Below are 14,111 nucleotides of genomic sequence, written 5' to 3'. Positions count from 1 at the left end.
CCTCGCTCATCCGATGTGACAGCGCCATCTCTAATTTCTGCAACGCATGACTGCTGGGCTCATATGTTCTTCGAGAGACTCGGGGGCAGAATGGATCAGCTCAAAAGGTGGGCGGTTCCCAAATGACGTTTCGCTTCGTTAGCTGTCCGCTCGTTCCCCCCTTATCTATTGTCACAGAGGTGACGTCCATTCGCTTGTTTTTTTGTTCACTATGGGTTATGTCGCTCGCCCAAAGCCGTTTGAAGATCGCAAGGCCGCCAGGGTGGAGGTCGCCAGCCCGGTGACCCGGAAATGGTTCAATCTCGTGGGCTGCGTGTTGGCGTCGTCTCTTTACTTCTACCTTCTTATCGTCTCTAATCATTTGTGGACTATCGATACTGGGTTGTCCATCTTTCTGGCTGAGTACTGTGGCTGGTCGAATGCGCGGAAGCGCAAGCGGACGGCGCTGCGTAACGAAAATAATACACATGTGCTGTCGGCCAAAAGGTCGGATAGACAATATGAGAAGAGCTTTGCTGCAGACCGCAACCTGGACTGTCTGGCTGCCGTTGTAGGTTATAGGGAGGATCCCGCCATCTTTACCAAGGCATTGCAGAGCTACATCACCGCTGACAACTGTCGGTTCGTTCTGGCTTGTGTCGATGGCGATGGTGATGAGGACCAGGAGATGGTCAATGTGTTCTCGAAGGTCTACAAGACGGACTCGACACTACTCCACCTTCAAGTGCCCCTTGTTGAAATCGCCCTGTCCATGGACCGAATGCGGTCAAAGGACACACCAGACGACGACATCCTGGACAAATGCTGCACAATTGCCAAGCGTATCCTCGAGGAGAAGAACATCCGACTGACCGGAGAAGGCGCCATCTCCAGACTCTGTATCAGCCAGCCACACATGCACAAGAAGGGTGTCATGTTCACCTCCTTCATCTTCTCAAAGGTCATCTCGGACGCTCTAGGCATCGAGTATCTCTGGACGTCCGATTCCGATTCTATCGTTTTGCGAAACACAATCTCACGCACTGTAGCGACAATTGCAGGAGATCCCTTGGTGGCTGGCGCGAGCACTGCACTTTCAATCCACAACAGGAATGACACGTTGATCACCAAGATTGGCAATTCCGTCTATCTCAACGAACTGCACCTGTCCAGATGTTTCGCCAGCTCATTTGGGGCAAACGACTGCCAGAGCGGACCGTGTGCGGTCTTCCGTACTGCGCTGATCATCCCGGAGCTATTGGCGTGGTACAAGCAGACTGTCCTCGGACATCGGTAAGTCACAAAACCCCAGCGCAGTAGTCAGGACCAGAACTGACAGACGAATCCAGCATGATCGTAAACGAGGACCGACATCTCACCACCCGCCTGCTCCTAAAAGGCTGGCGAATCCTATTCATCCCCGACGCCTTCACCGCCACCGAATCCCCCATCAACATGCGCCGCTGGCTCCTCCAACAAGTCCGCTGGGCCCGCGCCGTCCACATCGAAAGCTACTCCCGCCCGGAAATCTACCTCCAACAGCCGCCCATCTTCTTCTTCGCCGCGCTCCGCCGCCAGCTCACCGGCATGACCGCCATGGTCATCGCAATGGTCTACCTCTTCACCGGCGTCACCCCCCTCCACTTCTCCTTCCAGGACTACCTCTTCCGCTTCGCCTTCACGCTCGTCTACCTCGCCGTGCGCAACCCGCTCCGGCCCTCGCTCGCCGAGTGGCTCTACAGCGTCCCCGCAAACCTCTTCTACAACGTGCCCCTCCCCGCCGTGCAGGCCTGGAGTCTCATGACCGTGTTCAACGACTCGTGGGGCACCACCATGCGCTCGAGCAAGGAGCTGTCGCGCCACTCGAAGCTGCGCGCGAAGATGTGGGACGTCGGGTTCTTTGTCTTTTGGATCGGCCTGTTGGGCGGCGTGGCGGGGCGCTATGTTGCGTCGAGTCTGATGCTGGGGCCGGCGCATATTATGGGGTACATGTTTGTTGGCACGACGACGGTGTGGAGTATATTGGGGTACTGGATGGTCGTGTGTGACTGAGGTATATATATATACATATATATATTTTACATATATATTAATTTATAATATCCGGCGGAGCACTAGCAGACAGACAGACAGACACACATGGAAACGCAGAAAAGTCAAGAAGGAGAAGACGACGACGACGACGACGACAAACACGACAGTTCTACTTTTGTTGGTATTACAGCGGGTTCAGAATGAAAAAAACCCTCCCCATGTGTGATGATCTTCTGCGATCTCATGTATACCCTGTGTTATGTCCAGAACAGAGACCTGTGTGCGCACTTGGGTCTTGGGTGGATATCAATCTGTCTGTGCCGTGTGGAGGTATGGCAGAGATACTGAGATCCCGAGTGCAATGTTCTGGCAAGTGGCATAATACCAGGTAGAGGGTCCTCCATCATCTTGTCTACCGCCATCACACACGAAGGATGGTTTCATGTTCGCTTTGCCGGGGTGAGGTGAGAGAGAACTAGGTGCAAAGCAGAGCCTAATCAATTAATTAATTAATTAGATGATTGAGCGTGTTCGTTCCAAAGGCAGACACGCAAATCAGGAATTTGTATGCGGGGCAGACAAGGCAGGGCTGCCAGAGGGGGGAAGTACTTAGTAAGGGGGCACCTGTGGAGTTTGTACTAGCCTATTAGAGCTAGATCTGCATAAGGAGCCTGGTTTATGGCTTAGCTCCGAAACTTTAATCTTAGCTCGAACCGTCAATGTCGTTTGCCGACGGACGGGAACAGCCATACGTCTCTGCTATTGCGGTGGCGCACTCTGTGTGAATGTTTTGTTCGTGGTTCTTGATGTCGGTCTGTATAATGTCTATCAATTTCATTCAGGTGTAATCCTTATTCTGTCTGCTATTCGAAGACATCTCCTTGGGCTGCTATGTCGGCGTTCATTGTGTCGCGATTTTAAATTTGCAAGGTCAGGCCACCGACTGCGTAGGAATCTCCCGATGGTGGGAGGGGGGTCACACTCGAAGGGGCTGCGACCGGTGCAGAAGACGCCGAGTGACGTATGGTGTGTATGTACTTCTACTATCTAAGTATCGCTGTCTGCTAAACTGTATGAGTACCGCCTACGGAAGTACGCCAGGACCTTAGATACTGAGGATATTAAAGGATTGTTCATCAACGGTACGCATGGAATCACCAGATTTTGGTTCTCCGTCAGTGGCACATTCTCAAGATGGAGGTTCTGCACGAGTTCGATAAAAGACTGTGATTTCTTGGATCTAAGAGCCTCAATTGATTGCCAGTCGTGCTGTACTCGTCATGATGTTACTGACACAAAGTAACTCCACTATCTAGGCAATATGTTGATCGCTACATTTGATTCTCTATCTCTTGACAGCGGGTAGCCTGGGAAGCTTGGCTTGGCTAACTGTGTAGAATTCGAGGGTTTACTTGAGCTTTCATGAAGGTCCTCTCTGCATCCACGGGAGACGTCGACTGTGCGGTGTTACGAAGCGCGCGCAAGCACAGTTCTTCGCTGCTCTTCCCTTACGTAGAACTATTAATCCATCTCGACCGAAATGGAGACGTGTTATGTGACCCTTGAGCCGGACTCCAGGCCATCTCCCAACGTCTCATGGATATCATGGCTGATGGTCTGGGTATGTTCCAGAGAGTAGAGAAACTCCACCGCGCGACTTCATGCACCACGTATAGATGTTGACAGAAAAACTCAACGCAAAGACAGCAACACTGTCTTTGCAACCAGGAGACGGAGAAGTAGCTTGAAGCGCCCTAGAGGAAGACCATGTCACAAATGCTCCTATAAAACCTTCAGTCCTGAAATACAGGTCGCCTACATTAACGCCTCGTCGCCAATGCCGCACATCCATACCAGCTGAACGAAATGAGCGTTCTTCCAGACTTCGATCTCCACGACGTTGGGAGATTGCCCGGGACTTCATTCGCAGTTCACAGCACATGTCGACGAGGGGCTCCATGCCCGTAACACTACCGAGAAGATGATGCTTGAAGCTCAACATGCTTGGGTTACTTTCTAAACCTGGTTCCAGAACTCTAGCAAGCTGCAGCAGCATTCAGGACTTGGCTTCCAGTCTGAAACCTTGACAAACACTGAAAGTCAGTATGATTCATTGAATCCAGAGTCTACGACTTGTGCGGGGACGCCTGATCAAGGCTTCGTAGAGTTAGATCTGGATTTGACTTTAACTCATTCTCTTCAATAACGAAACCCTCCCCCCCCCTTTCTGATTGATGATGTTGTGGAGCTGGTCTGGGAAAGTCGCCCAAAACGCTTATTGAAGGCGAGTATGCTTAGGTGGTAATCAGTTCCCACCCGTGCCAAAAGCATCATCATCATCATCATCATCATCAGGACGAGGGCCACGAAAACAATGATTACGAAAGCCTGCTTCGTCTGCTAGAGCACAGAAATGTGATAGCAGTCTGCAAATGCGCGCAGCTTCCAACAAGTCAGGGGGCTGCAGAGACTGGACATCTTGTTATCAATCTCATGGTTAAAGCCAGTTAAGTTTTGTCGTATGTCTTCATGAGATTCATTGTTGATGATTACATCTAGTCGCACGCAAAGCTATCCAGTTCAGGGGAATTCTGCCTAATGTCTTGTAATACAGGGCGCGTTTGACGAGTTTGGTACGCAAACGCCTGCCATGGCATCTATACCATCGCTTCCCAACCTCCTGCTTCGTGCAGATAGTTTGATTGGTCCTGCCGACTCGAAGCCTCTTCGGGTGCTCTCTCGGGATGGATGTGGTGTCCGTAGCCTGCTGCCCATTCATATCTAGCATGAAGTCATGAATAGGGTTGCATCGAAGAGAAAGCCTCGCCAGGTTTTTGATATGAGTCGTAGGACCAGCCCGGCGGGTTCGTGTATAGACTATGTCTGGAATCCCCGAGCCCTTGATTAATCTAGAGGTTGTTCACCATCATGCTTGGTCGGTTGAAGATGAGAGTTGAGTAGTGCGTGCCAAAGCACAGAGGCGCCATGACCAATATCTTTGAGGGCAGCTCCTTGGGTGAACATGGACACACTTCCTGCGGGACGGCGAGTTATACGATGCCGCTCAGGACGTCGTGGAAGAAAGTCTGCAACAAACCCCGGGAAATGACAAGCTCATGGACGATACGTGCGGAACGACGCAGCCAACAACCACCGTCCGGTCTCTAGAGTTTAGGACCTACATGAACCTCACCCGCCCCTTGTTTCAAGACATCAAACTCTGGGGGCCTGCACGTGCGACGTTGACCGCACCAGCACACTCTATTTCCAGGTTCTGAATAAGAAGAAACTCACCAAGTATCGAGATGACCATAAGAAGCAGGGAGAAGATAATGTAGCAAAGCTGGACGGGTTGATGGCCATGCTGGATCCGTGTCAAGCCAGAGATATTTAAAGCATGCGCTGGACCGTTGAAATTTACTGTCAGAAGGAGATCTTTGAATTGATGTTGTATATCGTTGGTTTGCGCGTTTTTACACATATAACATGTTGCAGCACTATGTCTCAAGTTTGTAGAGGACTGGAGGATCCATTCTACTCGACTGGACAATCTCTCACGCAGCGTTAGTGCGGATGGTTTGACATGATAGCTGTAGTCTAGCATACACCAGATGTTGCGCGCAAACCAAGTATGAGAGTCTCGTCAAGCGGTGCGGTGTGGGTTCCATTGACGGGATATCAGATATGCTCCTCACATCTATCAAAGCCCCCCTGGCCTGGAGCATCATAAAGAGTGCCTTTTAATGTAGAAATCAGGTGATGGCGCGAGAGATTCTTTGTGCTGTATGGCGTTGGCCTGCAAGCAATGCGTGAGATATGTGACTACTTTGAACGAAGAAAGGGGTTTAGATGACGAGAAGGGCATCCAGATGCAATCTAAGAGATAGCACTCAACCATCGACAAATCTGAAGCGGAAGCGGTACTTTGAACAACAGTCATCGTCACAGAACGAACACCGACCGGGAAACGGCCATGTGCAGCAGTTCGATTTGGTGTAATTGGTGAATTCTATCTCAAGCGCAGTGCGTTACATCAGAGCATGAATGTCAATATGTCGCCGTCAGACGCTGCACTAGATATTCCCCGCTGTTGACCGATTCGTATTTCTTGTCCTTGACATCTGCGTATGTTCCCGGGATCGCATCGATTGTACGACCAAAGTTTGGATTGCAAAAATAAGCAATCGAGTAGCGCGGTGGATACTTATCGCCAGGCGTGGCCTGGTCGGGGTTTGGTGGTGGCTCGATGACCCGATGTTTGGTGGACTTTATCGTGTCGTTTGACCATCTCGCGAGGAGGTCTCCAGCATTCACAACAATAGTTCCTGGTATGGGAGTTGCATCCACAAATGTGTTCTGTGGCGACTTGACCTGGAGGCCCCCGCGCGCGTCTTGAAAGAGTAGGGTGATTGAGCCATAGTCAGAGTGCTCGCCAGCGCGCACCTGCATCCTCCCATCGCTCCGTTTGAAGACGTCCTTGGCCACAGCTGGGTAGTGTAGCAGTCTCAACGTGTTGTCACCACGGTCTGTGAAGCTGTCAAACCAGCTTTCTTCGATTCCGAGACCCAGAGCTACGGCGCGCATCACTTGAGCGTGTAGTCGTTTGCATTGGTCATGGAAGCCAATCATGTACTCCTTGAAGGTCTTGCCTTCTTCATCGAACTTGTCCGGCCACATGTTTGGGCAGTTTTCCTCGCCTTCTCTCCCAATCTCCAACGACTCTTTCAGGTCTGGTACATCTCCCCTCAATGCTGCAACGTCTTCCTTATCTATAAGGTCTGTGACCTTCTCTCGCCCTTGCTGGACGTATCCGCGGTTCGCCTCCGGGCTGTACCATTCCAACTCGTCTTTCTGACTTTGGGGACGTGCGAAGAACTTTGCGGAGTAGTTGAATGCGTTCTCGACATCGGGAAGCGGTATTGTATGGTTCTTGAGGTAGATGAAGCCTGCTTGCTGGAAGCCTTTCAGCACGGCGTCGGCAGCCGCCTTCTTCTCTGAAGCTGTGCCGGATGTGAAGTGAGAGAAATCGATGAGCTATTCCTCATTAGCAAGCTTTGAACCTTAGCTCTCAAGATTCCTCACCGGAATGAATAGGTTGTCTTTGGACACCGCAGAGTCTATAGTGTCAGCCATGTTGTGTTTATTGGTATCATAGCCTGAGGAGCTCTAATCCGCCACACAGATTAGGTAAGGGATCGCATGCCGCATGTCGGCCGAGTCTCTATCATGAGACTGCATGTGAGTTACGGAGTGCGCCGTGACCCACTCAACCCTCTTATCTCGCTTATATCTATGGCGGGGCTTCGCTTGTATTATGCTGCCTTAGGCATGAGTATGTATAATGCTGAGTTGGTTTGATTACGACTACAACGTTTATGAGCGTACCATTCCAACCCACGACTAGTTCACATGAGCTCCGTACCAAAAGGTATCGTCTGCTCAAGCCCTACTTGGTGGGTCAGCTGGTGATCTCGCTGGTGGCCTTTCTGCTGACTAGTATGATTTTTACGCCTACAGGCTTCGAATGACGACAGGCCGAGCACATGCAACAACTCATGCCATGGGACGACGTTAAGCCTAAGCCGAATCCGCGGTATGTCAACCCACTACATTTGAACCTAGCTCAAACCTCAATGGATGTCTTCCACTAGAGAACATTCGACGTATGGAAAAGAACAAGTAGATCATCTCTATTTATCCTGGTACCAAGAAACAGGCATACGGAATCGCTCTCGAAGCAACCTTCCACAACACATCACACTGATACGACAATGGGAAGCATATAGAGAACGGCGCCAGAGAAAATTAACATCCTCGCTCCGTCTCACTGTATTGATCTTCTGATTAAGAACTGTACTCTTATGATGAGTGCCATCTCATGGCTACGGCTGTCCTCGAGGTTCTCTGTAGAAAGCCGGACCCCACCCAGGAGTCAGGACTGTCCCAGCACAAATCTTTGTCCCGCATGGAGGCAAGTAACAGACCCGGCAATACCAAGCCTTCGAAGGACGTCTGTCATTGTGTGTGCAAAAGCTCAAATTCGACCAGAACAATGTCTATGCATCGAGACTTCGAACTCGTACACATCTTCTTGGCAAGCATCCATACCCATCCAAGCGCCAATCGATCCAGACTTGATACATCCCAGCGATCACGCTTCCTTATGAGAGAAGCGTCTGATGCCTCTACATATCGATATATATATAATAATATCACGGGATGCAAATGTTGATAGCTGGCAAGCAAATCAACTTTTGCATATTCGACCACGATCCAGACATTCTCGCTTAATGCACGTTGAGCCCTACTACTCCGCAAGAAGCCTAGTCGTCGCGTGTTTGAAGGCATCAACTCAATCCGGCGTTCGTGTGGCTTGCCTATTCGGCTAGAACCACCATGATCCTGGCTCATGGGCGTTGTCTCGAGCAGCCGACCGGGAAGTCACGCATGGCGATTGGAACTTTTGACCAGTATCTGCAGCCTGACTGTGTAACCTGGTTCCGGGGACAGCGATCATTGCCACTGAGATGCACGCCCCGCAGACGAATTCTGGTGATGTGCTGAAATAGACGTGCAATTGGTAAAAGAGGTTCTGGATGTAAGCCACATCTGAGAGGGTTGGAAATATAAGCTTGAGAGCCCCGCGAAGAAACATGGGAAAGAGTCATTATCCTCGTGAACATCACCTGCACCGCTACGTCGTAAATATCGTCTCGTTACACTCGATAAGTGAAAACCCACAGACATCGACACTCGGAAATAGTAATCCTATCTTACGAATTTTTACACTACCAAAACTACAATCAATATGTCGAGTATGAACATGTCTCCCGAGCTCTACGCTCAAATGCAAACCATCTTTGGCGATTCGCCCTCGTCACATCGCAAATGCGACTGTGGACTCTGCCAGCCATCCGATTTCGGTACAATCCTTCCATGAACCCTTAGCAACGTATAAGCTGACACTGTCCCAGACACTAAGACGCTCATCGACGAATCCGAAAAGAAACAACCTACTACAAAGACTAGCTCGAGAAAATCCTCAAATCCTTTCAAAAGAAGCGCCTTCTCATATCGCGCTGCAGTGAGGTGGACCTGAGATATTGGTGCACCGATGACGACGATTGTGATAAAGGCGGATCGTATTCTAGAGAGATGATTTAGTTGGGAGGAGGGAGCTCGAACGGGCTCCAGAGGAGAAAGCATTCTTTGTATAGTTGGCGTCGGTGCAGATATGCATGACTCAGTAGAGGTCAAAGGCGTTCGTAGAGATTATGATACCCAATACATCTATGAAATAGTGATTTGAGGCCATCTGAGGCTACAACAGCGCCCCTCCTGAGAGCTACTCTGCCCTAGAGCTGAGAGGAAGGATCGCGAGTCCGTGGATAGCAACGAAGTTTGGTTTTGTATATGGTATGGAATACAACATATTCCTAATCACACCTAACTTTCTCTATCTCTTCATGACTCCACATCGTACTAACATACTGCGATTTGTGACATCTGACCCATGTATAAGATGCCTCCCCTGAAACATGCATGCTCTCGTGCAAACTGCTGTTAGCAGCCGCTTTCGACTCAGACCATCAATTAACGAACATTTCTAATACCGTATAATGTAAGACCGATGGTGCCTAGTTAGGTCTAGGCTTCTAGCAGTTTGTACGTATACTAGTACGGACACATTGATGAGTGAAACAGTCGAGAGACTGATGTGCGTGGAAACATGATGGCATTCTTCATGAGGGCATGTTCAGCAAAGTGAAAATAGTGACTCAGTGGACAACTGTGTCTTTCACTATGACGACAGGGGAATGCCAGTGTCCCAGAACGTGTCAAGATAAAGAAAGAAGGAAAAGAAGAAATACCTCCATGCCACTCTCCTTGATCCACAATGCAACAAGGTGTACTAGCTTTCTTTAGTCTAGATAAGTACAGTAGTCCTTGCAACCTGCATGAGACCCGGCGTCAGGTAGAGCCGGATCAGCGATTGATGCAATCCATTTCTGCAGCAACGAGTTTACCACAATCGACGTTTCGATGATAATGTGAAGGCGGTACCGCTGGTGTGCGAGTACTTATTGCATGCTTAATGATCCACCACGTGAGTTCGCCTGCTGCAGACCTTTCATTCATTTCTGGGTCGTTCGATCAGCCGCACGCCTCATGAGGAGTCTCTGTTCCAGGTACGATTGACGACTCAGTATTTTCCATCTTTTGACAGGGTGCTTGTCATGTAATTATACAGTATAACTTGGAAGGCATGATCAGGGGCTAATTGAGCAGAGTTTACATATGCAATATTCTTTGGAGTGCAAGCTCCGCAAGCGAGACGCTACTACAATGGTTAGTGCTGTAAGAGGAATGGGAAGTTGAGACTTATCCGATTGAAAATTCCGTTGACACATCTGACGGCCCGCGCCAAGGCGCTTTAGTCATAGCCTCGTCATATAAGTTCGCGCCGATGGTGTACTATTATGTATTCGAGAGTAGCGGAATACATACGCGATTCCGGCGGGGACTCTAAGCTTCGCAAATAAGCATACAGGAAGACTTGTGCAGCCTCTAACCCTTGTATGTTCAAGGGCGATCAGAAGGTTAGTCACGATGACTAATATAGACAGCGAGGTTGCCATGTCACTCAGCTGACATTGTAGGTAAATTATAAGAGCTAAACATAGCCCAGGCTACAAATGTCATTTGATAGGTTGGGTCAGTGTGAAGCCCAATGCTTCTCCTATAGCATTTCAAGAGAAGGAACTCTTTGTTGAGCCCGGACTACCAGGACTTGGCTAGTCTATAGTCAATTGATGTCCTAAAGTGGATCATCGCAGGCGCAATGACCATGAGTATTTCCTGCGTAGGCTACATCACACATCTCATCCGGTTGCCTACCAGGAAACGCTGAGGATTTTGGTGCTGATTATAGTATAGACTCCCAGGTCCACCATAGGATGATGGTCTGATTGGAAAGGTAGCTCGAGTACAGAGGATGATCCGATGTGAAGAAACGTGTAGCGTGCATGTGATGTAAATGATAGGACTTGGTATAGACGAAAGTCGCGCACGTATTGTGCTGTCGATTGTTGCGCAATCTTCGACCATCACTCGAGTCATCTGCGTGGGAGGATACACGTCAGGTTCAGCGGGAACCAGCAAGAGGTAAGATTACCGCATCTCGTGAGATTGTAGTTAACGGTCGAAGTGGACTTGGCGAGGCCTGTTCAGCTTTGTGGCATGGATTAACCCAGCTGGTAAACGACACTGTTAGCTTCTGTCAACCCAACATGTCATGATGAAGCACGGGCAGAGAGTCTCCACGGCAATGAGCGGGAACGGGGACCCAGACCACCGAGTGCCGGTGCTACGGGTGCGGGGACGGCCCTAAATCGGCTAGTGGCTAACCACGCACGTAGCCCCTGTCAGGCACACGTCGATCCACCATCTTGCAGCCAATCAAAAGATACGACTAGGATAAACCCAGCTACGGCTGTACTCCCCCGATGTAGTGGCACCCACCTACCAAGAAATCCCTTGAATTCCAGCCTTCGAAAGCTCAATGCTACCGATACCAATCACCTATTCCCCCATGGCGCCATTTGCATGCTGCCAATAGACTAATCGCCACCAAAAGCGCATGGAGCAATCCTGAAACATTGCCTTTGGGGTTCCTCGAACTCGAAGAGTTATCTTCGAGACTGCGAACTGACTCCACAGCACATGCATACATCTTCGGTTAACATTTACGCTGTAAAGAGGTGTAAAAAGTCACCCTCTTGCATGCATATGCAGGTCTTGTTAACCCTAATTTGTCACACCAGCGAGTCTAAATAAGGTTAACGAATTGATGGCGGGAGAGCGGTTGTAGATCGTTGGCCTCTGACTGACTGAGTCGTACTACTTATTCCCCAGCACAGCAAAGATTGACGTTTTTCCCAGGATGTCAGGCACGGACATATGCGGATCCCTGTCATACTGGGCTCTAGCCGTCAAAAACGTACAGTGCCACTTCCACAATCCTACGGTACCACTAATACTGGCCTTTGCGCGCTGCTAGGCTATCATATGATTACCCCAGTCCCGCATTGTTGCCTCGTACCTTACTTCTCCTTCTGCTGTAGAGACGTTCGTGAAGCAATTCACGACTCCTAATACCCTCACATGTGCTTTGTGGAGACTGAGTGCCATAAAGAAACGGGACGAAAATCTTACTCAAGAGGAGGAATGTTGCGAGACTTCTATGGCATGAGCGAAGACTATACAAAATCGAGCACACGACACACGAGGTGCGCCTAACGACATGGCTGCTGGCCGAGCATTGTCTTTATGCGTTGCTTCAGCTGTTTTATTGTTTACATCCGTTGTTTCGACTCTGCTGCGAGTCTATGTGCGCAAACAAATCGTACGGGCATTTGGAACAGATGACTGGCTTATTATTGTCGCCTTGGTGAGTGTGATAGTCTATTGCATTTATGTTCGTGGATCTGACGTATACACAGTGTGTTTTTATGGGTCATATGGGGTGCTCAATTGGAAGCACGATATTCGGCGTAGGAAAACACCGTACAGACATCAGCGATGACGACGCCGAGATAGCGTATCTGGTATGTTACCGAATGGCTCGTAATAAGGCAAAATTCCTGACCAACTTTCACAGTTGTGGTGGCTCTGCTACCTCCTGTACGGGACTGTACTCACGATTGCACGAATATCCGTTGGCTTCTTCTTCCTACGTATCACCGTTGTTCGATGGCAACGATACCTCGTTTTCTTTACGGTCACTTCAAACATGGTGTCAGGCACGGCCTTTATCTGTGTGGTAGCGTTTCAGTGTACCCCTGTATCGTACTACTGGAAAAAGGTCTATCCAGGGTCTGAAGGACACTGCATCCCAAATCAAATCATGATCGATCTGGGATATCTCTATGGTGCAGCATGTGCAGCATGCGATATGATTTTCGTGGCTTTACCTGCCGTATTGGTCTGGAACTTAGACATGACCAGACTAAAGAAATTTGGCCTTGTTCCAATACTAGGCATGGCCGGATTGTATGTCTCTTCTCTCCACTTCTGGCGAATTTATATACTGACTGGTCCAGTGCTGGATGTTGTCCTCTCGTCCGCATGTTCTACCTTCACCATTTGGGATCACCAGACTTTCTTTGTAAGTCATCGTCTCTGCACACAGGTCCGCATGCTGACTATGGAAGACTCTACTGTTGACATTGCCACCTGGTCCGTTCTTGAAGTCGGTCTTGCTATTACAGCTTCTTCTCTCGCAACCCTCCGCCCCTTACTCCGCGCCTGGAGGGGCCCAATCAGCCACTACGCCGAAGGCTCACGTCGCCTATACAGCTCGAAATCACACACTACTGTCCCTGTCGAATTTGATCGCCGAATAGAGCTCACCCCGAAGAGACTACGCAGCATTGAAATCGGCCGTGCTGTCACGACCAGCACGCCGTCCGAAGAGCTTCCCTTGCATGCCATGAGCCCGGTAACATTAGTTGATCCCGAGCAAGGTTTCGATCACTGGAAATGCGACTCAGTCAGCGACTCGCCGAAGCGCACCGCCAGTCAAGGTACAAGCACGAAGACCGCTGATATAGATACTATCGAACAGACACGAAACCAGACATCCCTTGAAGTGCAGCGCAAGATCGCAGAGATTGAAGCGCGGAAGACACGTGCGATAGAGCGCATGACGCGCAAGGAGAGCTGGTAATTGAAGCGGACGCACCGGACACCCCCACACGCCTCAACGGTCACGACTTTCTTCGTGTAAATATATCAAAACGCTAGCATCAGTCACTACATGCCTCGACGGCTACGACTTTCTTTGTACATAGAGAAGTACATATACCACGACTCGCACCATACTTGGGCCCAACCAGATCGCGGAAGATAATGCAGCTGTAATTGCAAAAATCTCAAAAAATTCTATTGGCCATAGCAAAGGTAGTCAGTACCAGGTACAACAACACCCATGAGGAAGCTGATCGGCAAACTGCAGGAGTTGTGCTGTGCCTCCCAACCTTATCTATTCGCCTATCGATCCCAACCCGTAAGAAGAACCCGGATCTCGCGCCCAGTCA

General features: G+C 49.7%; 4 protein-coding genes across 4 annotated transcripts; 2 read left to right on the top strand and 2 right to left on the bottom strand.

Moving 5' to 3' along the window:
• Positions 1–6: 6 nt before the first annotated feature.
• EJ05DRAFT_323866 (hyaluronan synthase) lies at positions 7–2,122 on the top strand. The gene is made up of 2 exons (XM_033740774.1): positions 7–1,272; positions 1,329–2,122. Exons 1-2 carry the CDS (start codon positions 212–214, stop codon positions 2,029–2,031), a joined length of 1,764 nt encoding a protein of 587 aa, XP_033601288.1. The 5' UTR covers positions 7–211; the 3' UTR covers positions 2,032–2,122.
• Positions 2,123–3,384: 1,262 nt separating this feature from the next.
• On the bottom strand, positions 3,385–4,355 carry EJ05DRAFT_475096 (uncharacterized protein). Its single transcript, XM_033743736.1, has one exon. The coding sequence runs from the start codon at positions 4,067–4,069 to the stop codon at positions 3,617–3,619; it is 453 nt and encodes a 150-aa protein (XP_033601287.1). The 5' UTR covers positions 4,070–4,355; the 3' UTR covers positions 3,385–3,616.
• Positions 4,356–6,060: 1,705 nt separating this feature from the next.
• EJ05DRAFT_484941 (Clavaminate synthase-like protein) lies at positions 6,061–7,146 on the bottom strand (the record flags this gene model as incomplete). Its single annotated transcript, XM_033745401.1, has 2 exons — positions 6,061–7,047; positions 7,096–7,146. The coding sequence occupies 2 exons, from the start codon at positions 7,144–7,146 to the stop codon at positions 6,061–6,063; spliced, it is 1,038 nt and encodes a 345-aa protein (XP_033601286.1).
• Positions 7,147–12,316: 5,170 nt separating this feature from the next.
• EJ05DRAFT_499268 (uncharacterized protein) lies at positions 12,317–13,741 on the top strand (the record flags this gene model as incomplete). The annotated part of the gene is made up of 5 exons (XM_033746807.1): positions 12,317–12,463; positions 12,516–12,620; positions 12,674–13,065; positions 13,116–13,180; positions 13,227–13,741. The coding sequence occupies 5 exons, from the start codon at positions 12,317–12,319 to the stop codon at positions 13,739–13,741; spliced, it is 1,224 nt and encodes a 407-aa protein (XP_033601285.1).
• Positions 13,742–14,111: the final 370 nt, after the last annotated feature.

The sequence above is a fragment of the Pseudovirgaria hyperparasitica genome (assembly GCF_010093815.1).
Source record: "Pseudovirgaria hyperparasitica strain CBS 121739 unplaced genomic scaffold EJ05scaffold_6, whole genome shotgun sequence".
Classification (NCBI taxonomy): domain Eukaryota; kingdom Fungi; phylum Ascomycota; class Dothideomycetes; order Acrospermales; family Acrospermaceae; genus Pseudovirgaria; species Pseudovirgaria hyperparasitica.
Note: the sequence above shows the minus strand (reverse complement) of the source record. Positions and strands in the feature narration are given on the sequence as shown.